Below are 25,185 nucleotides of genomic sequence, written 5' to 3' on the forward strand. Positions count from 1 at the left end.
ACCTTAATGATCTAGTAGGTTGGTAGAAGACCATCCGCTTTTGGATGTATTTGGCCCCGGACAAATGAAGCACTTTGAAGGCCAAAGTGAGCGCCTTGAAAATAATACGTTTTCGAATGGGTAGCCAATGCAAATTTTGCAACAGATCAGAAACCCTGGTGTGCCGATGGGAGTCCAAAGATGGCACGCCCCACAGAGGTCTGAACTATCTGCAGGCGCTGAAGAAGATATTCTGGCAGACCCAAATACAGAATGTTCACGTAATCAAGGCGTGATCCAATGAGCGCCTGAACCGTGGATTTTCTGTGAGCCAGCGAAAGAAGAGGGAGAAATTTACGAAGCATCTCCCTGTAAGGCCAAGGATCTGGGGCTTCATAGACAGATGATTATCAATCTTTATCCCCAGGTTCTTGGCCGATGTAGAGGCAGCCGAAGGCGGAGACATATTCTCAGGCCACCAGGCCTGCCAGATGGGATCCGACCGGCAGCCAAAGAAAAGCACTTTGGATTTGTCAGGATTGCACTTGAGGCTGTGTTGCTGGAACCATGAAAAGGAGCTGCGTATCGTCGGTGTACGACAAGATCTGTGCCCCAAAGGACTCCGCCAGCGCTGCCAGAGGGGTCATAAAGATATTAAAAAGGGTCAGACTCAAAATAGACCCCTGCGGGACTCTCACCTCTAATGGTGGCACCACAGAGGAACAAGCATTTACAATGCAATGGTTTCGCCTTTGTTAAAGTTTGTGCTTTTGGTATTGCTTTTGACAAATGGTCTTTTCTAACTTCTTTGAATTATGTGTAAAACGTTGATGTGTTTTACTTTACACAGAAATATGGAGTGCCTCTCTGGAAAACACCCTCTCTGCACACGCCCTCTTTACACATGCCTTATCTTCACTTGCCCTCTCTACACACAGCCCTGTGCAGAGAGATCATATGGAGAGAGGCATGTGCATAGAGGCCGTGTGTTGAGAGGCTGTGTGCAGTGATAGCGCATGTTGAGAAGGCATATGCAAAGAAGAGTGGGGAGGATACAGAGGTAGGGTAGGAAGGCGAAAATGCAAGGAGTGGGAGGTCAGAAAATAGTGGGAGAGCAAGAGAGGACAGAAGGGAAAGGGAGGGCAGGAGTAAGAAGGAAGAGAGGTCAAAAGGAAGAGAGGGCAGGAGAGAGAGGGAAGGCAAGAAGGAAAATAGGCAGAAGGGAGAGGGAGGGCAAGAAGGAGTGGGAGGACAGGAGGGAAGGTAGGAGTGTGTGAGAGGGCAGAAAGGAGAGGGCGGCAGGTAGGAGAGGGAGGGCGGGAAGGAGAAGGAGGGCTAGAGGAGGAGAGGACAGGAAAGAGAGAACAGGAGAGAGATGGAGGACAAGAAGGTGAAAGAGAGCAGAAGAGAGAGGTGGAAAGGGAGGGCAGGAGGGAGTAAGAAGGCAGAAAAGAGAGGGATGGCAGGAGAGAGAGAGCAGGAAGGAGGAGAAAACCCAGTCCACTACCAATGAAGGAAGCACTGAAATCCCAAAACGTCAAAGTGCAAAAAAATACACGCCTACTAAAGAACCTTGGGGCCATATTTATGAAGGCCTTGCGCCACCGCTCATTCGTTGTTTTATTTTGGCCTACAAGTAAAGACCACGTGACTGCTATGATTTTCACCACTGGTCAAATACACAAACTTGTCAACATACAAGTAAACACTGGCGCAGCCCTTGCAGGATTGTACATCACACCAAGAAAGGACCAACCTAAACAGATAAAATATAAAGCGCCCACAAATCACTCCTGACACATCTGTTCAGACGTTGGTGAAACTATGTCCTTTATATTAAACAACTAAGCATTCTGCCTGAATGCAAAGAGGTGCAGTGTTAATTATAGAAATGCATATCTTAAGAGAGAGGCCCCTGTTGACACACGGCTATTGCATCAAATACTACTAAAAAAATACTTCATGCACGTTATGGACCCATTTTCCCGCTGCATGACACAAAAGCATGCACATATTACTACAACTTAGAAACATAAAAGTAAACCCCTCCCCCCCGAAGAAGCAGGGGGGATCCAGACCGCTCAAAATTCATAAATAATGACACTTTCCAGGGAAATACACTGGAACGGAGAGATATTTTGAGGAAGACAGCAGGCCGCTTATGAATAAAAATGGGAATGGGTCTAAATGAGAGAGTGTCTGGGTCACATAGAAGAGGTTGACAGACCGTCTCTTCCATTCCGTGTTCCAAGCAGTCCCCTTCCCGTTCTGCCACAGGGCCTCAGCCCTTGCTCCCACACCCCCTGGCCACCATCACGCCCACTCACCTGCAGCAGGCAGGCCGCTCTGTCCCTCTGACCTCGAGGTTAGCGTGTCCTCGTGTCGAACCCTTGGCTCTCCGGCTCTCACAGCTAACTCCCTGGTTGAAAGTGCCTCGTTGATGTACGGTTTATTTAAACACAGGGCCCTTCTTCAATCGCTCAGCTTTGGAAAATGACTCATCTGGCTCTGAAAAGTTTACTACAAGGGACAAGCGAGAAATTGTGCAGACAGTTCCGAGTTTATGCCGCCGCGACCAGATGATGCAGGGCGTGTTTCGCCAGCATTTGCACTTCTTGTAAATGATAGTCGGAGGCCACGGCGCTGGCGGGCGGGGGATAAACTGAGCCGGTTTGTCTAAAGTTGCTTATTTTGTAGCGTGTCGGCTCTTGGCATTCTGCAAACATGGCATCACCCCGCACGAGGCGAAATGCAATAATGTTGGGCTGCGAGTGATTTCCCCATTCCCTGCGGAGGGAGGAAGACACGTCCAGTAACTTGAGACCTCTCCGCAGAAAGCTGGCGTCCCTCCCCGAGCTCCGGGACAAGTTTTGGAAGCAGAAGTCGTCGGACCGCCGAACCGCCGCCAGCCCAGCTCGGGGACGAGCCCCACCGAGCCTCCCAGCAACACCTGGTAGAGGCTGGGCCGCCGTCTTCCTTCTTCCCCCGGGCGGCGGCGGGGGGGGGGCACTTCCGGCCGGCCGCGCTAGGATTGGCCGGCCGGCTGAAGAAACCCCCGGGCGGGGATCGAGCAGGGAGGGACGGAGGGAGGGGGGGGAGGGAGGGAGGGGGAGAAAGGAGAAAGGGAGGGGGAAGGTCACTCACCTGCAGACTTGGGCATAATAAGGAGACCCGTCCCGAGCAGCAAGGGAGGTGCCGGCAATGCCGGAACAGACTCGGGGGCGTTCCCGGCGTCGCGTGACGTCGGCAAAAGCCAAAGAATCTCGGGAACGCCCCCGTGTCTGGTCCGGCATTGATGGACAGGCCCCTCGTCCAATGGCTAGGCTCCATTTATGGAGCTAGCCAATGGGACGGGGGGCGTGTTCCATAGTGCCTTACTGTACTCAATAGATTTCTCTGGAGGAGGAGCCTAACGGCTCCGCCCCCCAGCGAAACCTAAAAAGGAGGGGCCCAGACCGTCTGACACCGTCCTGATAGGAAAGATCTGAACCAGTTGAACACCGTCCCCCGCAGACCGATCTCATTAAGTCTGACAAGGAGACCCTCATGGGGGACGGTGTCAAATGCCGCCGATAGATCGAGCATTACCAGCATAGCCTTGCCTCCTGTATCCAGTACCTCCTTGATGGCTTCTGTAACTTCCAGCAACGCAGTCTCAGTGCTCAAGTTGGTACGAAAGCCTGACTGCGTGCTGTGAAGGAGGTTGTTATTTTCGAGATAAATTAATACTAAATAAACTGGCTAATAAAAAATACGAATATAATAAAATAATAAGCAATAGAGCAGGGGTTTGGATAAACAGACAAAAGAGGTTCAAAGGCGGGTAAGAGTTTAGCTAAATACTTAAAATGTAAAGTGCAAAAGAACATGATTAATAGTATAAAAGATCATAATGGCGTGACATACTTTGACCCAGATAAGATTGCGGAAATCTTCAAAGACTTTTATAACATCTTATACTCCAAAAACAAGGATGTAGATAATGTCAAAATTCAGGACTATCTTAACGAATGTGACTTGCAGACTCTCTCAGACACGGTGCAATCAGAACTTAATAGCCCAATAACCATCCTGGAAATTGAAAAGTCAATTAAATCTCTAAAATGCGGGAAGGCTCCTGGGCCTGATGGGTTCAGCGCAAAATTCTATAAATGTTTCCCCTCTCTCTGATCTTCGCCACTATTAGACTTGTTTAACAAATTCAATGAAACAGGTAAAATCCCAGGTACACTGTCTGAAGCATCATTGCAGTGCTGCCTAAGGAAGGGAACGACCCAACACTCCCCAAAAATTACAGACCAATTTCCCTTATCAATATAGATTGTAAGCTCTTTGCAATGATCCTGGCTAACCGTATTCAAAAGTTCCTGCACAAACTTATTCATCCCTCTCAGGTTGGTTTCGTAAAGAACAGGCTTTCCAGCGACAACACCAGGATCTTAGCTCATGTGCTGGAAAAGGCTAAACTTACTAGATCTCCCACGGTAGTGATAACGCTTGATGCCGAAAAAGCTTTTGACAAATTGATTGGACGTACCTAGAAGCGGTGCTGAATAAGTTTGGGCTTGAAGGAAATTTCATGAAGATGATAATGTTGCTATATTTCAGTCCTTCAGCTAGGGTCAGAGCGGGAGGCTTGCTCTCATCACCCTTCCAGCTATAACAAGGAACTAGGCAGGGTTGCCCCCTCTCCCCCTCATTATTTTTACTCGCAATTAAACCATTCTTATTCCACATTAGGAACCATAAGCGTATCTCAGGAGTCCACTTTAACGAATGCACCGTAAAAATTATGCTTATGCGGATGACGTTTTAGTAGTCTCGGAAGAGGCTGAGGAGGACATACCTGCTCTCATGTCCTCAATTGAAAGCTTTTCCCATGTGTCAGGGTACAAACTAAACAAAGATAAAACTGAAGTAAAAGTCATGAATAATCGAGGTAACAAGGAGGTTTTGGGGGACTCCGGCCTGACTTGGAACCAAAATGCTTTAAATATCTGGGCCTGGATTTTGACAAGGATTTAATCTCCACCCTTCACACCAACGAAAATCTAATCTTCAAAAAAATCTCCAATCTACTGGAGGGGTAGTCACCGAAATATCTTTCATGGTGGGGTAGGGCTGAAACACTGAAAATTATGGTGAATCCCTTAATGAATTACCTTGCGAGCATGTTGCCAATAACTTTCTCCTCCGACTTCTTTAACAAGATTGATAAGCTCTTTAATACTTTCCTTTGGCGGGGGAAGAAGCCCAGAATGTCTCTGACTAAGCTGCAGCTATCTAAAGAAAAAGGCGGTCTGGGTCTCCCTAACTTCAGGAATTATCAGACAGCATTTTTATGCAAACAAGGAGCCAGCTGGCTGACTGTAAATCCGGACTACACACCAGTCTGGCTAAACAGAGAAATCACTCATCGACAATTTGCCTTTACCTGCCCTTCTCACTATGGATCTTTCCCATCTACCTCATTCTCGATATATTCTCCTCAATACTAGACGTGCCCTCCCGAGACTAGAGCAGCTACACAAATCGAAATTAAGAATAATAAGTCTAATATAGTCTCTTTGTGGCGGAATCCCTCGCTGAAACTGGAAGGTAACATGCTCTACTGGGAACTCTGGTCTCGGAAAGGCATAAACTTAGTAAAAGACCTCTATGAAGGCCCCCACCCATTACCTTTTTCAACTCTTCAGGCCCAATACAATTTAACGCCCATGGATTTTTACGACTTCCTGAAGTTGAAAGCTCTCCTCTCAGCGTGCTCCATTAAGCCCTATGACCGACGTCTCCACTCAGATATCACGAATTTTGAAAGCAGGCCATATTGTTTCAAAAACATATAAACTCCTTCTACTCCTCCCTAGAAAATCACACAAACAAAATGAGTACAAGTGGGAATCAGAACCCAATTCTACCAACCTCATGTTCGACTGGGATAAAATATATAACACAGCCTTCTCGAATAAAATCTCCACTATCCTGTCTCAAACCAAATATATGGAACTTTTTAAACTACGTCTAAGAGAGAATTCGACATGCTGTAACTGTAACTCAGCTGTCGGAGATCTTGCTCACATGCTTTTCACTTGCCCCTCCTTACAACTGTAGTGTGTAAAGATTTATAAATGTATAGAACACATTTTTAATTTCAATCCCCCTAGAGAATTCTCATACATCCTATTAGGTGTCCTAGACCCAACACTAGCTAACGATAATGACCGACAGCTGTTGGACCTCTTGTTCACCTTCGCTTGCAAAGTCATATTATGCAAATGGAAGAATGCTAAAGAGGTGTCCTTTAGAATTTGGCAAGAGTAGCTATCTTTCCTGAGAGGAGCGGACAATCAGTCTCTCCACATTTCTCCATGGCGTAAGACTCACAGGAAACTCTGGAAGTCCCTAGAGGCCTCTTCATTCTCATTTGATCCCCCGTGAACTCCTCCTATTACAGTATTATGTAACTTCATTGTTCTGAATATAACCACACTACTTGTAAGCATGGTCATTTGTAATGATTAGCTTTGTACTCTGCTGGGTCTGCATTTGCTATTATCATATTGTCACTGGGTGTTACCAATAGGTACTGGAGTATGCAACTTGTATGTATTATATTGAGTCAGACCCATTTATATTGTTTTTTCATTTTTTTTCTCCTTTCTTTTCATTTTATTCATGTATGTATTTTCTTTGCATATATTTTTTCAATAAAAATGATTTGAATTAAAAAAAAAAAATCACATTAGGATAATACCTCACCAATCGGGACTTTTTTTTTTTTTTTTTTTTTTACAAATACACTATTCCTATCCAGCAATAATCATTAAAAAACAGCTTTCAATCTGAATGCTAAAAGATTCTGCACATAGTAGGAATATTTTGTGTAACGACAAGGGATGCAGGTCAAAATGTGTAAAGAAGGAGATGAATTTACACCTCTGTATCTGTACAGTGCATTCCACAGGAACTGGGCGGCCACAAGAGGCTTTTCTTTGAAGATGGTTTCCCCCTTCCGTATGTTTCTTGTGGCAAAAAGTCCTTTACCCTGCAAGATAAAAAGGTAAGCCATGAGTGCGAGAGGGCATGCAACAAAGATTAAATAAGAAACCTGCTGCAAAGTTAAACAGCCTTTCATCTCCACATCACTGTGTTTATCTTTGTAGACTGCTCTACTGCAGTGCCTAGTAGCATCTGTGGAATCAGGCCAACTGCCAGCACCAAGTGGCCAATTCACACAAACACATTTGGAAGCATCTGAATTGGAGCTATAGTCTGAACGTGCAGGTCATCCCCGATAAAGATAGATTACTAGCAAGCTCTATCCTCCAGCTTCCATATCGCGGCCTTTCCAGAACTTAAATATACAATGTTCATAAATCTGGCAGTAACCGTAAACAATGCACTCAAAAGAGGGCTTTAGTCATGAATCCTGAATTAGACTTCGAATTCCTCAATAAGAAGGTAACTTAAAGGCTCTATAAGATTTTGCCTCATTTCTTCACTACAAATTTAAGTTATAGTACTCATGCAATTGCTAGATTTAGACACTATTTTTCACTGAAAATTTTAATTTTAACAACTCACTGCAACCATAAACACTTTAAACGTTGAAGTAATTCCATAATTTATATTATGAAGAAATCCTAATTATGAAGCTCCCAATCCTCAACCTCCCAAAGTAAAGAACAGGTGCTTGGGGAGTAGTGAATAAGGAATGAAAACTGATATAACTAGACCATAAAGTATATTATTATAGATTGACAGAACGCGTAGCTACCCAAACAGGGTTTCCCAGCGCTCAGCCCTTAATGTTATACTGACCAGGAATAACAAACATACATTTAGAAAAGCCATGTCTTTAGAAGCTTTTGGAAAGCCGAAAAAGAACAGCACGACCCCGTAGAAACAGGCATGGTGTTCCACAGTTTAGGACCCGAATAGGAGAAGGACTGGCTCCCATGATATGTTCTCCTGACTCTGGGAACTGTGGAGAGGTTAGTATTGCACGATCGCAGAATACAATTCGAATTTGTCTTGTAACGAGTCACCATAGATCTACGGTAAAGGGGACCCGAGTTTGACAATGTTTTATGCATGTAGCACAGAGCCTTAAAGTGAATTCACTTCTCAACTGGAAGCCAATGCAGATCTAGAAGAAGCCTGGAGGTAGGAATATAGTTAGGAGGGTACATTAGTAGTTGCTGGCTGCATTCTAAACTATCTGGAGCCATTTCAGTGTAGGCTTAGGGACCCCCAAATGAAGAATGTTGCCGTAATCCAGTCTAGAGATAATCAATGGCTGTATAAAGGATATCAAACACAGAAAACATACTTGGTCGCAAATGTATGTTAACAACAGGTAACAAAGACTAAGTAATTACACTGGAAGTGAATGTCAAAGCATCAGAACCAACAGACCTCTGATAGCTGGGATTCAGTGAAGTAGTCTGTGGTAATAGCAGAGACAGTAGCAGTGGGCTTATGTAAAAGTGGCAGTGACACTGAAATAGGGGGCATTTCAACTATACTTTGAACACTCCATTTGATTTGAAGCTTGGGTCTGACAGATGCCGGAAGGAATTCCATACTGAAGGTGTACTCTGTGAGAAAGCTTGTTTTAGAGTGATTCGTTTCTTGAATGTAAGGGTTTTGAAATGTAGATGGTCGGAGTTTGTATGGTTCTGGATTCTCTCTAAATGATTCGTTATGGGCTAATTAATGTGGCGTTCCGGTTGCAGTTCGCTATGCACATCAATTTTCAACGGCATAGAGGAGCTATCCTTAGGGTGATCAAAACTGGTGTCATTAATTTAATTGGATGGGGACGAATTTAAAAAACACAAAGGCTTTAACCTATACTGATATGGGTAGACAACGCTTAAGCTCAGTGTTTTTAATTATGTACTCTATTAGTACTGGGAACTCTACTAGTTCCCAGTGTAATTGTGCAGTGAATATGAAGCTATGGTGACTACCTACTTCAGGTCTCTACAGACATTGTTTCCAGCCCTGAACTTTGGTACAACAGCAGAATGCATTGTATGAGTTGTGCTCTTGTTTTGCTTCCATTGAACTTATTAGACTAACACACTTGAAATCAATGATTTTAGGTGAAAAGTTCAGGAGTGGAAACCAGAGGTGGCTTCTCCGCTATGGCAGAGGAGCGTCGCCCCCTCTGCCAGCAACAGCAGCAGCTGCAAAACTTGAAAAATAAAACAATAACAAAGCAAGTTTAATATCATTTTATTTTTCTCCATGATTTGGAGTCCTGGGGGCGGGCCCAGGGAATGACAGGCACAGACAGGGGGAGTGGTAGGTGCACTGTTCTCAGTGCAAATGACTGCTTGGCCGACCATCTCAGGACGGCCAAACTGTCATGCGCACTGAAGCTCTCTCCAACGCAGCACCGTTGCTGGGTTGGAGAGAGCAGGCACAGGCTCACAGACTCTCTGGCAGTGCAAATTGAGGACGCTCAAGCCAACCCTGACGCTTCTCTCAAGCTGTGAGAGTAGTGTCAGGATTGGCAGCAGAGCAGTCTGGGTGCCTGTGCCTGTAGTACAGGCAGAAGAGCGGTGATACGACCAGTTTGAGGTTATTTTTACGTTTAGTTCTCCGAACACCCCCGTCACGCCCGCCTCCCCACCCCCCACTGCCACCTTGCCCACACACCAGCCACGATTGCCGGAAGCAGTGTCAGCAACAACCTGTAGTTAGGTGGTCACTCTACATGCAAGTGAACAGTTCTACCTGAATAACCTTCTCTTCTTTCCCACTTGTGATTTCAGAATCAAATGGAGAATAATGTGAATAATCATCACTCTATTCATGTTGGAAACTAAACATTTCCATGTGTATTCGTAATATAAAAGATTAAGAAGAACAAGACACCCTAGAATTTCATCTCAATTCATTATCAAAAACGCTTGCACTAAAGGAATGAAAAACATATTGCTGCATAAAAAACATGGTACAGTTCATCTTAAGGTCTTAAATCACACAAAACAGCAACTTTGGCTTTAGAAAGAGCTAAACATAAAGTCCTCAATTCATGCACAGCAGTCTTCCCTTCTGCTGCAAAAAGTTACACAGAATTTTCACTACAAATATGTAAAAACTCAGGGGTTTTTTAAACACAGAAAGGCCCCTTCCTTGCCTTACATTCACTAATTACAAAATGATGGGTTATAACCACATGATTCGTAGCTTTGCTGTAATAGACAGGTAAAAAAGAAAATGCATCTCATCGTCACTTTGACCCAAGCAGTAGAAACAAAACACTGTCTCAAAGTAAAATTGGCCACAGGGAGGACCTAAGCGAAATTTAATTTAAAGGTTTTCCATAGCTAAGGATGTCACTTTACTCAACTATAACGTTTCTCTAACAAATATATGAAGAGTCAAGAGAAGATTTTTACATTACATGCAATACTTTTATCATCATCAAACCCTAAACTTTTTCTCAATTGCCATAATGCTTTCCAGGGTTGTCAATGTTGAAGCAGCCGTCAACTCATTAAGTCTGTGTGCATTAATATTTTACATACATGGTTAGCCCATGGGAGCCTTAACACGCCAACAAAGCTGAAAAGGCCTTCAAAAGATCGCCAATAAAAAGAGATGAGGTTTTACCAAAATGTTTGCCGAACGCCGAAGAAAGTTAAACTAACTTTCACTGTCTCTTTGGGCAACTGTTGTGTGCCTTAAATAACACCCAGCTTTAGATGTTTAGTGAACACAGGACCACGTATTACTGCGCAAGATTTTTTTTATTGTGAGCACTGTTCATAGATTACTATATTTTTACAAGCTTTAAGTATTCAGTTTCAATGGATGTCCACATTCTCTTTTGCAAGTAAAAGGAAAAGGGAGGTCTCCTTATGAATTCAATTGGGGACAAGGAGAATAGAGGTAAAGAACTTAGAAAGTCCCAACGTTCAACTCTTGAAGAAACCCCTTAGTGTATAGCCCTAAGAGCTCAAAAAGCCACATTAGTAGAAAAATATACAATCTTTAACAATATTGACCATAGATTTGGCCATCAAACCGAGATCGCGAGGAGCCGAGAGGCCGATTCATAAAAACAAGGTCGAATTAAAAGAGACTGTGCTAAAGGAAATTCAGCGCTGGTAGAAATTAAAAGAATCCAGTCACGCTGTGTTGTGGGCCCAATAACCCTGATTTAAGGTGAGATACTCTTTAAAATACGGTGGCCCCCCTCCGGCACTTTCCTCATTACTGAGTTCCTGAAAATTACAGAAAGGAACGTCAGATCCGATGTACTAACGAGGAGCCTCTATCCCATGAGCTACCATCAACATACAACCTCCAATTGAAACAAGAGGAATAATTAATTAATCCACGCAGAATTGTTTTGTCCTGATGAAGGTGATATCGAAATACACCGAAACGCTGCGTCGACAACTGTGACAACTCTGATCTTTGTGATTTTTATTGTTTAATATATGTACTGATATTTTTTAATTTATCATCATGATAATTTTATGCTTGGCACTGTACTGATGGTATTGAACATTGATTTTAATGATTTGTAATAAATTGCTCAATTTTTAAACATCACACAAAGTTTTTTAATTTTTACTTTTAATCTTTGTTAATCCTGCGTTTTCACTCTATGGTCAATATTGTTAAAGATGGTATATTTTTCTACTAATGTGGCTTTTCGAGCTGTTAGGGCTATACACTTAAGGGTTTCTTCAAGAGTTGAACGTTGGGACTTGCTAAGTTCTTTACCACTTTCTCTTTTGAACAATGATCCATAGGTTACCATGTGGGCCACAGTTTTACAGTTTTCAAGAGGTAACTATACAAATACCTATTATAATGGTGCATTACCCTATGCATTATTATGGACTGTAAATATTTTCCAATATTTCTGTGCATCTGTTCGAAACTTCTGGTGTGTTTCAAAGGGGCACAAACTACATAAGTAGGAAGTGGAAAAAAGGGGCAAACAAGCGTCTACAAATGCAATACATTTCACAGTTTCCAATTACACCCCCAAAGCTCAAGACATTTGTCTTGAGTTTCGGAGAGGTTAGCTAAGCATTCAAACTAATATGCCAGTTCCATAGGTCCTCTTGGACTGGCTCTTCTCTGCATTGTCTGAACTTTCATGTATTCAAAATGATTTACATTTGTGCCTTGGCTCCCTCTTACTATGGTAGTCTAAAATAAATCTGGGATTACCACTACTGTGCCTGGCCAGCATATTTCTAGACATTACCATCATTGAAGCTGGGCTACCATTTTACCAAATGCATTTGTGGAAGATGGGAGGGGACAGGGCATCAAGGGTGGACGTGTTAAAAATGAGAGAAGGGTCAGGGGTGAATCAGCAGCCATCAGGTACTCTGGGGAGGTGAGAGGGCGGGTTTGCTGTAGGCACTCGTGGAGGGATTCTCTCTCCTCTGTCAGAGCATCTCCACGGGAAAGTAGAGACACAGAGCTGTACAAGTACTCCTTGCTATGCCAACCAAAAGGATACACTTTTTACCATGCATAGCAATGAGTAGTGCAGTATGCCAAGCGATGTACTGACTGCCCATGTTTCCCTTCCTCAACAACAGTTCCCTCTTCTGTTCCCTGCTGCGTGTTTAAACTTAAGTGAAACCTAAAAAGGCTGCCTCAAAGGCATACTTATAAAGTTAGTTTAAGGGAATGTATTTTATCCTTTGGGCACCTGGACACTCTTCTGGGTGATAGCGTGCTCTACAAATCTGCATGATATAACATGAGTGAAACGGGTATAATGTGCCAATTGCACTTCTTTTGTCTAGCCACAGTTGAGCAAAAAGACAAAAGTGATCTGGTGTTATAGTATAATTACCTATAGATGTGCATGTCTGGAAATCACTTCAGTCTTCTCTTTATTCTGTCATAAGATAATATAAGGTGTCTATAAAGTGTATGTTTACCCCTTTGGGCATATTGCGACTCAATAGCAAATGTTTATTGTTACCAAGCCCAATGGTAATTTTTCTATTGACCTGATAAGACAATGGCTGAGCTGCCCCACCAGCATTGGAACATGTGACCCAGAGGTCAAAACTAAATAGGTCATTGCAGTGCACTCAGTTTCACCAATTCTTTCTGTTTTTATGGTTAATTTCATTTTATCATTTTTGATTTCTCACTTTGCTTGGTGTTTAGTACACTGACATTTTTTCTGGTAGATCTTGGACTTAAAACACTGGGGTCAATATGATTAGCAATTACTAGCAATTTGTGTATTTGAATAGATTGGACTGAGCTGGCTCTTGTTTGATTTCGTTTCTAGAGACCTCTGATAAAGGATCATGCTCGACACAAAATGCATTGGGTTAAATTAGTGATTGCAGTTTAAATCACAACCTGTAAAATTAAGCATTCGGAATTATGATGTTTGCATTCAAATGATAGTCAAGGAATACAGAATTGATTGTTTTCTCTAAAGGGAATAGATCATTACATTTGATGAGAAACTAAAGAGTTTCAAAACTAAGTGCACCCATCTGCCAGGTACTAGTTTTGCAAACCTGGCATTCCCGTTACCCTGAGGTCAAACACAGGTAGCTGGAATGGATGCATTTGTCCACGGAGCCAGCAGAACTGCATCACTTTGATTAAGTCCAACAAAACGAAAACAGCACCAAAAACTGCCTTTATTGCCAGGGTGCATGTCTGCTCATGAATTCTTGCATGTAAAACATTGTTTCAGTTGAGATAGTCTATTGCAACTTTATTTTTGCTTAGAGAGGCATGATTTCAGTTTCTATAATTTTCAAAAGGATAAAATACTTTTCCTTAGCAACTTCATTAACCTTTTTAGTTGGCCAAGTCAAGACCCATTTTTAGACGAATAGGTGGTTAGGCTGTAGCTGATCGCTCTAGTTCAAGATATATAGGGATTATTCATAGACTTTGTTTTGGAGTTTCATATAGGGCAAATTCGAACAGAGCGCTAATTACATTCCATGGGGGCACGTTTTTTTCAGGCACTGAGAGATTAAGTAATCTGTAACTACATCTTTCTCATGTTAGTAAATTGCTCCTTCTTCACTCTATTCAATCTATATTACTCAATGTAAAAATCCCTATCTTGTAAGAAGGGGCGGGTTTTGAGTAGAGCTTTAGTTTTAACTCTTTTTTAAAATTGTCATTTCCTTGTTTTTATAATGTAACCTGGTTAATCTTACCCTTCTTATTGTAAGGATTTTTATTAATTCAACAATAAAAACATATTGTATTGTATTGTATATTACTCAATGTGTTCTTTTAGTCTACCATGTCTGAATGCTGCACTTGAAACAATTGTTCTGTATTCTTTTACTATCATTATACTAATGTAAAGCGCTCTGATACCCCTGGGTGGAGCCAGCGCTATATAAAACTTTTAAAAATAAATAAATAAAAATAGACTGAATAGAGTGATAAAAGAAAGAAGGAGCAATTTACTAACAACATGAGAAAGATGTCGTTACAGTACAGAGGGGGTAGGCTCAGTAGTCGGAATAAAGCGAGAGGGGTTGGGCGAGTGAGGAAATGATAGGATGGGGAAGGGTGGGACGAAAAGTGTGGAGAGGGGTAAGGAAGGGGATGTGTCGGAGCGGGTGACAAAATTAGAAGGGAGGGGAAAGGCATGGGTTTTAGGAAGAGGGAGAGTATAGCAAGTATGGAAAGAGAGGGACAACCCTCACCTTGAAGATAACAGCTTAAAGCTTGATGAAGCCTAGTCAGTGGGGAGCTGAGAAGACTAAATCGCTTTCCAATTATGTGTGTATAGTTAAGCGAAACTCTTAAAATGACAGCAAATGGGTCAATCTAAGCACCAGGCAACTATATTTACAAAAGATTGATCTAACACGTCTTATAGAAACCCCAAGTCATGGCTTCCTGTCTCCTATGGGTTATTAATGAACTCGTTTAGAGTTGCGAGTACTAAGGAGATGCTGTATAGGAGAAGGGAGGGATGGGTGGCAGGCAGTCGTCAGCATCTCACTTGGGGGTAGGGGGAGCTCAACGTATTCCCAATCTTACGAACAAACGTCACGGAGACTTATTTCGTGTGACGCGGTTCTTATCTGCTGCCTCAGCAACATAACGTCTTATGCGGCGAGCACCACTGAGTCCATTATTAAGGAACGAGAGCAGCAGCTTAAATGACACCGGCTCTGGAGAAGGAAGACAAGAGAGCCTATTCCCACTAACGAGTCAGCAGCACTAAACTCCCAGCCATAGAGACCTCCGCCTCCTCAACCTTTACCTTGACGCTGTTGATGAACCGCACCTCCACAGCGCCGCCGCCCGTCGGGGGCACAGACAGCCAGAACATGTCAGTCGTGGAGGCCGCCATCTTGGTATGACCTCTGACCTTCCAACTCCCACCCTTCCCGGCGAAAGCACGTGGAGCGGCGAAGCAGAGAAAGGACTACACCAGAGCTGACTATGAGCGACCTCGCGGCCATCTTCAAATAGTATCATTGAGGTTGAAAAATGAACAGATTGCCGAAAACAAATATAATTTTTTTAAATAAAGCAAAGAAATGGGCATATAAGACGTGCGATATAATTTAGCTAAGCAGGTTAAGAAAATTATAATACGTTTTAAATATTACTTAATACGTTGTTTATATTTGCTGAGGTTACTGTAGTGAAGTCCTCTCATAAAATAAAGTAATAAATAAGAGAGGAAATCCAGCGAAGTGAAGAAGTTATTTAAAAGATGAGATTGATTCACAGGAGAGGACCCACGACTGTACAGGTCGAGGTCTCAGGCAACAGCGGCCCTCATCCTCCTAGACCTCTCCGCAGCATTCGACATGGTCTGCCACCGTCTGCCACCGCACCCTAGTGCAGCGACTCAACAACATCGGAATCCAAGAGAAGGCACTGGAATGGATCATCTCGGTCCTCACTGAAGAACCCAGAGGGTCCGCCTACCCCCGTTCAGATCCAAGGCCACCGAAGTCATCTGCGGCGTACCACAGGGATCATCACTCAGCCCCACCCTCTTCAATGTCTACATGAGCCCCTTCGCAGCCATCGCACGCCAACACAACCTCAACATCATCTCCTACGCCGACGACACCCAGCTGATCCTCTCCCTCACTAACGACCCCGCCACCGCCAGAACCAACCTACACGAAGGGATGAAAGACGTCGCCGAATGGATGAAGAACAGCCGCCTGAAACTGAACTCAGACAAGACGGAAGTCCTCATCCTGGGATCATCGCCCTCCGCCTGGGACGACTCCTGGAGGCCCTCTGCCCTGGGCACTGCTCCCAAGCCAACGGACCACGCACGTAACCTGGGCTTCATCCTGGACTCCTCTCTCTCAATGACCAGACAAGTCAACGCAGTCTCGTCGTCATGCTTCAACACCCTGCGTATGCTCCGAAAGATCTTCCGGTGGATCCCCACCGAAACCAGGAAGACGGTCACCCAGGCATTCATCACCAGCCGACTGGACTCCGGGAACACCCTCTACGCCGGTACCACAGCCAAACTTCAGAAAAGACTCCAACGCATCCAGAATGCCTCCGCACGACTCATCCTGGACATCCCCCGACACGGCCACATCTCCGGACACCTCAGAGACCTGCACTGGCTCCCCGTCAGCAAGAGGATCACGTTCAGAATCCTCACCCACGCACACAAGGCTCTCCACGACCGGGGCCCCAGGTACCTTAACAACCGCCTGACCTTCTACACTCCCACTCGCCAGCTACGTTCCACCAGCCTCGCCCTCGCCGCCGTTCCACGCATCCGCAGAGCCACTACCGGAGGAAGATCCTTCTCCTACCTGGCAGCCAAGACATGGAACTCCCTCCCCATCCACCTCCGACTGACCCAGAACCACCTTTCATTCAGGAAGCAACTCAAGACCTGGCTCTTCAAGCAGTAGCACACCTCCCCCCCGCCCCCCAAGCGCCTTGAGACCCCTCCGGGTGAGTAGCGCGCTTTACAAATGCTATGATTGATTGATTGATTGAATCTACATCAGAACACACAATGTATTCTAGAACACTAGATATCATGCAGAACATTACATGTAAAACATTCCTTAAAGAAACACATCTACATATTGAACAGTATAAAACCTACATACTACAGTTACTCCTTTTCTTCTCAGAAAACATATGAGCACCTAAAGTGCGAAGCGTTTCGTTAAACCGCTCTATTAACTGGCTTTGTCCGTTTCGCCAATATTGGACGCGGCAGGACGCCTCTAGATATTGACTGAAATTAGCTGTTTCAGCAACATGAGACACGCCCATTAACGCGTCTCAGCAATGTCTCGTGCGTGTTTGTCTGCGTGGCACCAGAGCTGCCTGAATTATCTACGGTCAATGCGGCCGCAGCATTGTCCAGCTATCGCGGTGCCAATGTCAGAACCTTGTAGTATTTGCACTTGTGCAATTACATGGTTTGTCAAACAGCCCTGCCAGCTATCACGCTTCAGGGGTTAGGCTTAGACTAGCGCATTTTAATGCTGGTGTCCACATCATCGAAACAAACCACATCCTGGACCGTGATTTCAGAAGCAACCACGCACCAAGACCGCTCTCCTTGCCTCGATGATATCCGCATAGGGTGACCAGGCGTCACAGATTTGCCAGGACGGTCCCGATTTTTCACCTGCCGTCCCGGCAGATTTAAGGAAATGTAGCTCATGTCCCGGTTTTTAGAGAGGGTCGACTGAAAACGGCGGAAGGTGTTTTTTTATGTTTTACAAAGCAGGGATAGTTACCTGTTGTTTCAAGAAAGCAATTTAATTTACAGGCAAGCTACTGGATTTAAAAATTGCATTTTATGTATGTTCTAACTGCCTGTTCTGTAATACTCTGCTGAGGAGTGCTGTCATTATGTGTGCTTGCTTGAAGTAAAGTTGTAGTCCTTCTACTATTTAAAATTCTGGTCACCCTATATCCGCACCCTCCTTGACCGAGGCAAAACTGCTGCCCTCATCTTCCTGGACCTCTCAGCCGTATTTGACACTGTCTCCCCCCACACCCTCTGCGTACGATTCCACAACACCATCATCCGCACCAAAGCCCTAGAATGGATCCTCTCCTTCCTGACCGGCCGAACACAGAGAGTCAGACTTCCACCGTTCAACTCAGAACACACAAAGATCATTTGCGGAGTGCCTCGGGGATCTTCCCTGAGCCCCACCTCTTCAACATCTACATGGCCGCACTTGTAGGTATCGTCAAAAGCTACCGACTCAACAAAGTCTTCTATGCCGATAGCACCCAGCTGATTCTCTCCCTCACAGACAAACCGACAGCCATCAAGAGCAACTTCCACAACGGGATGAAGGCAGTCCCCTCCTGGATGAAAAACAGCTGCCTCAATTTCAGCCCAGACAAGACCCAAGACCTCATTGTGGGCTTCATCCCGCCGCATGGGACTAATCCTGATGGCCCTAAGCTCTCGGTGCCCTCACCACCCATGGACCACGCACAAAACCTTTGTATCATCCTTGACTTCTCTCTCTCAATTAACCTCCAAATCAATGCCCTTTCATCCTCCTGCTTCCCCACGCTCTGGCTGCTTCGTAAGATCTTCAAGTGGATCCGCACAGAGTCCAGGAAAACAGTCACCCATGCGCTTGTCAGCAGTAGACTCGTCTACGGCAACGCACTCTAAGCCAGCACCACCCAGAAACTCCCAAAAGAAACTGCAGAACATCCAGAACACCTCCGTCAGACTCATTCCGAACATCCCATGCCGCAGCCACATGACCGGCCACCTGAGAGACCTTCACTGGCTACCTATCAACAAAAGAATTACCTTCAAGCTCCTCACACACACCTTCAAAGCCCTCCACAGCGCCGGACCTACATACCTCAACCACTGACTCTCCTACACTCCCGCCAGACATCTCCGCTTGGCCAATTGGCCCTGGCCACCATTCCATGGATCTGCAAGAGCCCGGCTGGAGGAAGATCCTTCTACTTCGCTGCAAAGACCTGAAACTCCCTGCCTTTGCACCTCAGGCATTCACCGTTGCTGCTGCAATTCAGGAAGGACCTAAAGACCATGTTCATCGAATGAACCACAGATCCACCCCTCCCCCCACTCAGCGCCTTGCGACCCTCACAGGTGAGGAGTCGTGCTTTATAAGAATTCTGGCATTACCTCACTGAAATACATTAGTCACACATTACAACTACGACGACCTCCTGTGCGAATCTGGGAGGGTGAAAAATATAATTGAACAGTAATCAGCACAATTTAGCTAAAGCTGCTTTGGGCTGCTGGCAGCTTCTGGCTATTTACTTTTAGCCTTTGCCAACTATGCCTGGACTTGCTGTTGAGGGTCATAGGAGAAAAGCATCACATAACAGCATATGCCAGTCCTGTGTATGTGGATAGGGAACCTTCTGTTGGTTTCTACTTGACACTGCAGTTTATTGGGCAAGGAGGTGGCAGATCTCTGATTGTTCCCTGTGCTTACATGGAGTGCCCTATTTCACTGGGCACCACCTCCTGGAGCTCTTCACACACCATGGCCTTCAGAGCCCGGAGGAGGCTGGGTCACCCCTCTTTCGTTGCTGTTTTCAGGTAAGTCACCCTGCGTCTTTGCAGCCTAGCTTTCTCCTCTTGCTGCTCCCATCATCTGTCCCTCTGCCTCTCGGCACCTGCTCCTCTCAGCACCTAGCCTCCCTGCATCGCTCCCCCCTGACCCCATGCAGACCTTGTGTCTGCCTGCCTGCACACTCCCCGGGCATCCCCAACCTGCCTCTGCCACTGGCCTGCCTCTTGCCATTGCACCAACAGTGCCCCTGCTCCCCACAGTTAAGTTGTCCCCTGCACCTTTGCCTCCTTCCCCTACACCCCGCATTGAGTACCTCCCTGTGAAGGCCCAGCCACCCCCATGCTCCAGCCCCGGTGTCCCCACGACATGGAGACCAAAACGCGACCACGCAGCGGATGCATGCAAAGGGCACACCGGGCACATACCTGGACCACACTCAGCGCCAGGACCCCAACCCCCACGGATAGCCTCCACTTCTTCCTTAAACTAACTTCAAGCCCTGAACCCTGGATGCCAGGACAACAACTGCACCCATGCATCCCCCAGGACCACAGAAAACCCATTCTCCTGCCAGAACTGCTGTTTCACTTGCGCCACAGAGGAGATCGCCTACGCCTCTCCAATTAGCCGCACACACCCTGCAACAAGGCCAACGCCAACTCCTCTGGAAAGATCAACTGCCTGCTGATCAACCTCCGCTCACTTGAAAAACACACCATTAAAATCAGGGACACCATCACGCCCCACACCCGGACCCCATCTTTATCACAGAAACCTGGCTGAACCCCTCATCTGCTCTGGACATTACCATAGCCACCCTGAAATATAGAAGATTGCGCACCAAGACCGATCAAACAGAAACGGCAGAGGCATCGTCATAATCTACAAAGAGAACTGCCCGACTTCATAGCCCTTTTCGCCATCGACTCAATTCTGTACAATTCCTAGGAGACCTCAACTTTCACCTTGAGAACACATAAGATGTCAACATGATTGACCTCCTAAAGAGCATGGCCAACCTCAGACTCAAGCAGCTAGTCACCAGCCCCACCCACACCGCAGGAGACACGTTTGACTCTATCTCCTCAGCCAGCAACAGAGTAAAACATACCCTCACAGTGGAGCTCACCTGGGCCAATCACCATTGCATTTACTTCCTCATCTCCAAACTCCCCAACACCCCCACCGCCACAACCAGTGAAACACAGTGCAGTTGGAAAAAGGTACCGGAGCAACATTGGACCAACGCCCTCAATTCCCTCTTACCCATCACCACCCAAGACACAGAGTAAGCAGCAGAAGACTTCACAAACTTGATCAAGTTAAGTGTGGATGAAGTCGCACCAAGGAAAACCACATCACCTAAGCAATGAACACGACACCCTAGCTAGTTCACAGCAGTACAGAAAACCCAGAAATTCAACTTGAGAAAGAAAGAAGATGGTGCCCCAGTAAGACCCTCAAGGACCAACAACAATTCAAAGATGCCCTCAACCAATACCACCACCTCCTGAAAAACACCAAGAACACTGACCTAGCCACCTGCATCAGTGTAGACTCCAACAATAGCAAGGAACTGTTCAGCATACTCAAGGAATTCACCAACTCCTCGGCTGCCTAAAACATAACCACACCCTTGCAAGACCATTGTAACACAATCACATACTTTTTCCACAACAAAATCAATACCATCTACCAAGAGTTCGCACCCCAACCCCCGCCATGGACAACATCAATCTCTTCACGCCAACCGACATCCACCCACACCAGCTCACCTTGTGGAATGCCCTCACAGGGAAGGAATGGCGTCCATCATGATATCCATCCACTCCGGACCCCCAGCAGACCCCTGCCTTCACCACACTTTCAACCTCGGCAATCAACCCATCAGCAAAGTACACAGCAACGTCCTCAACTTGTCGATCACTGCAGCCCCCTTCCTCCAGCAATGGTAACATGCTGATGTAAAGCCGCTGCTGAAGGAACCATCGAGGACCCATGAGAACCCAAGAACTACAGACCCATCTCCCTGCTCCTCTTCCCAGCCAAGGTCATCGAAAAAGCTATCAACATCTAGCTCACTAGACATCTGGAGAACCACAGCCTTCTGAACCCCTCCCAATCCAGCTTCAAAGCAAACCACAGCACATAGACAGTACTAGTTGCAGCCACGGACAACATCAGTATGCTGCTAGACAGGAAGAAACCACCGCCCTCATCCTCCTTGACCTCTCAGCAGCCTTCAGCACCATCTCCCACCAAACACTGATCAGCAGACTCCACCAAATTGGAATCCAAAGAGCAGCCCTCAAGTGGATCACAACCTACCACACAGAAAGAACACAGAAGATCATCCTTCCTCCCTACTCCTTGCTCCCTAAGAACACCTGTGGTGTACTTCAAGGCTCATTCCTCAGCTTGACCGTCTTCTAAGTGTACATGACACCACTGGCCTGCATCGTCGGGATCCATGGACTCAACATCATCTCCGATGCAGACGACATCCAATTCATTCTTTCCATGTCTACCGACCCAATGACCATCAACGACAAGTTCCAAAGATGCATGAAAGATAGGGCTATCTGGATGACCAACAGCTGTCTCAAACTCAACACAGACAAGATAGAGGTTCTCTTCTTCAGAAAAGGAAAGGGCACCCTCTGGAACAACGAAAGGTGGCCATCTTGGTTGGGCCAAAGCCCCAAGCCCATGCCTGCAATCTCTGCATCATCCTCGACAGCCAGCACTCCATGAAGAAGCAGGTCAGTGCTGTCTTCTCTGCTTGCGTCCTCGGCCCGTATGCTCAGGAATGTCTTCAGATTGCTCCAACCCAACACCAGGCGTACCGTCACTCTAGCTCTTGTCACCAGAAGACTCGACTGTAGCAACTCCCTCTACGTAGGAATCACCGCCCAACTCACGAGGAAATTCCAGAATACAGCAGCCAGAATCATCCTCGACCTCCGCAGACAGACACCCATCACCACCCACCTCAGTAACTCCACTGGCTAACAGTCACAAAGAGATGCCAGTATAAGTTGCTCACCCATGTTTTTAAGGCACTAAACAACAAAGGACCGCCTACCTCAATAAACAAGTGAATTTCCACAAACACATCAGAGAACTCTGTTCTAGATCCCTTTCCCTAGCAGCTACCCAACGCATCTGCCGGGCTAGCAGTGGAGGCCGCTCCTTCTCCCTTCTGGCGGCCAAGACCTGGAACACCCTCCCCCTGGACCTCAGAGCCTTGCCTTTGCTCCAACAGTTCAGGAAGAACCTCAAGATCTTGTTGTTCAACCAATAGCAACAGGCAGCGGGATCCCGCAGCATGATCCCACAGTGCCTCAAGACCCGCTGCATTGTTCTGTGTGGTCTGAAGTCTCTGTAGAAGGTGAGTGAGAGGATGAGTTGGGTGTCGTCTGTGTAGGAAATTATGGTGAGACAGTGGGATCTGACGATCTTGGCCAGCGGGGTCATATATGCGTTGAAGAACATGGGGCTGAGGGATGAACCCTGGAGGTCACCGCAGGTGATCTCCTTGGGTTTAGAGGTGGGAGGTGAATCCTCTAGGGTCTTCCGGTGAGGAAGGAGGTGATCCATCTAAGAGTGTCCCCATGGATGCCGATGTGGAGGAATCTTTCTATCAGTGTGGGCTCTAACAGCCCATGAACATCCTAAGCATTTACAATATTTGGACAAGTAAATCAATCAACAGTGTGCTATTTACATTGCAAATATTGGGAATGTATGCATAAGACTCATTTTATAACTGAGACTGTTCAGAAATTATGAAACTCACAATTAGTGGAATTGTGCTTGAAAGTGTAAGGCTGTAACTCACTGAGTGTGATTGTGTTTACAGTCTGCTATTCGCATCATGAACAGCGGGAGTGTACGCCTAGGGCTGTTAATCAGTAAGTGTGATTGTACATAAGGTGTGAAACTAATAAACAATTACTGGGATTCTGCAGGAATATAATATTGTAAATAGTGAAAATGATGGAGAAAGTAATGATTGAAGGAAGGGCAGAAAGGATCGTAAAGGAGGAGTGTAATTATGGAAGGAAACAAAATGGATGAACGAAGGACGTAGTGGGTACAAAAGCAATAAATCGAAGGAACACAAAAGAAAAATGGTTAATGTTAAAGTAGCGTTTTATTTTTTTAAGTGTCTAATGTGTCACTTTTGTATTGAACTGGAGGTCAACAAAAAACTTGTTCTGGAACCTGGGACCTCCCAATGGAGCTATTTTGGCCACTCGTTGCACCATCATGCAACGCTTCTGATTCTAGTGAAGCAATCCTGTGGAGTCGTGGCACATTACCAAAGACTTTATAGATCCCACCACCATTGTATCAAAGGAAGTCTCGGTTGGAGTGCAGTGCTGTCTTTTCAGCCATGGTAGATCTGAAACAGAGCTACCATTTCAAGTAGTAGCTCCATTGATGCAGCTGACAATTCCTATAACTCAACCTAGTACAAGCAGGTAAAACTGCAACCAGGTACAAAACAGATGCCTCTTCCCCTTCCTGTTACCCCTCTGGGACACTTTGGTCAGTCATTCTGTACTAACTCCCTTCTCACCAGGTCCAGTTCAGTGTCTGACTGTCAGATTCCAGTCACCAGCTGATTCGGGCATCACATCCCAGGTATCAGCAACCTCAGAGCTGTTTTACCTCTTACTTCACTAGATCGACCCTTTCCTGCTAGATCCAGATTGCCAGTTTTGTCCAGTGGGCATTTCCCTGGTGGGCTAGCGCCTTTGGAGGCTGGTTTGTAAGGTAGGCAGGTGCTGCTGGAGCCTCTGTCACCTTCTCCAGCTTCCCCTGGTAATTCCTTAATAGCGATTTTTAGCGAATCGCTATTAAGGACTCCCAAAATACTATGTATGTAGGAATCGCAATAATAATTGCGATTCCTACACATATTCCTTAATCGCAAATTGCGTTTCGCAATTAAGGAATACCTAGAGGCCCATAGTAATGAATGGGAAGAGATTCGCAATTTGTGAGTACCCGTTAGGTACTCGCAAATCGTGAATGCAATTTCAAGGGTGCAAGGGTGTTAAAAGGACAGCCTGTAGCACCCTTGAAATATGTATGTGTGCACATGTGGGGCACATACATGCCACTATGAAAAAATGCAAAAAAGTGCATTTTTCATAGAAATCGCAAATTACCACCAACCTGAAGTTGGTGGTAATTTGCGATTACTTAAGCCAAAATCGCACAACTTGGGTGCTTCCTACATTGCATTTAAGGAATTGCAATTTGTGATTCCGTAAATGCATTTGCAGAATTTGCGATTCCCTATTTTGCGAGGTCCTTTTTGGGATGATACATCCCAAAAGGCTTTTTCCTGTTCACAAATGGGCCGATTCTGAGAATCATCCCATCTGCGAACAGGAAAAGGGCTTGATACATATGCCCCTATGAGACCAGCAGCACATATAAATTGCACCTCTATTCAGCTGAAAAAAACTTTACTCTGATGAAGAAAACTCTCACCGCAGTGCAAATCACCATAATTCCAACTGCTTGAGTCACAACATTATTATTATCTTACATATTCCTGTTTAGGAATTGGCTCCCAAAGTAAGCATTCATAGTTTCTTAAGAATAAGCGTTTCTACAGTATAATCACTCCATACCATAAGCTCCA

At 45.5% G+C, this 25,185-nt stretch overlaps 1 protein-coding gene across 1 annotated transcript in view; it reads right to left on the reverse strand.

Annotated features, from left to right (window-relative positions):
• SMYD5 (SMYD family member 5) overlaps positions 1-15,360 on the reverse strand; it is a 135,768-nt gene extending 120,408 nt beyond the window's left edge. Inside the window, exons 1-2 of the mRNA XM_086960101.1 lie at positions 15,242-15,360; positions 6,916-7,024 (exon numbers count right to left, since the gene is read on the reverse strand). Of these exons, the coding sequence (XP_086816227.1) occupies positions 6,916-7,024; positions 15,242-15,331 (199 nt within the window). The 5' untranslated portion in view covers positions 15,332-15,360. The remainder of the gene's footprint in view (positions 1-6,915; positions 7,025-15,241) is intronic.
• Between the last annotated feature and the right edge of the window lie 9,825 nt (positions 15,361-25,185).

The sequence above is a fragment of the Lissotriton vulgaris genome, chromosome 3_1 (genome assembly GCF_964263255.1).
Source record: "Lissotriton vulgaris chromosome 3_1, aLisVul1.2, whole genome shotgun sequence".
NCBI classification, from domain to species: Eukaryota; Metazoa; Chordata; class Amphibia; order Caudata; family Salamandridae; genus Lissotriton; species Lissotriton vulgaris.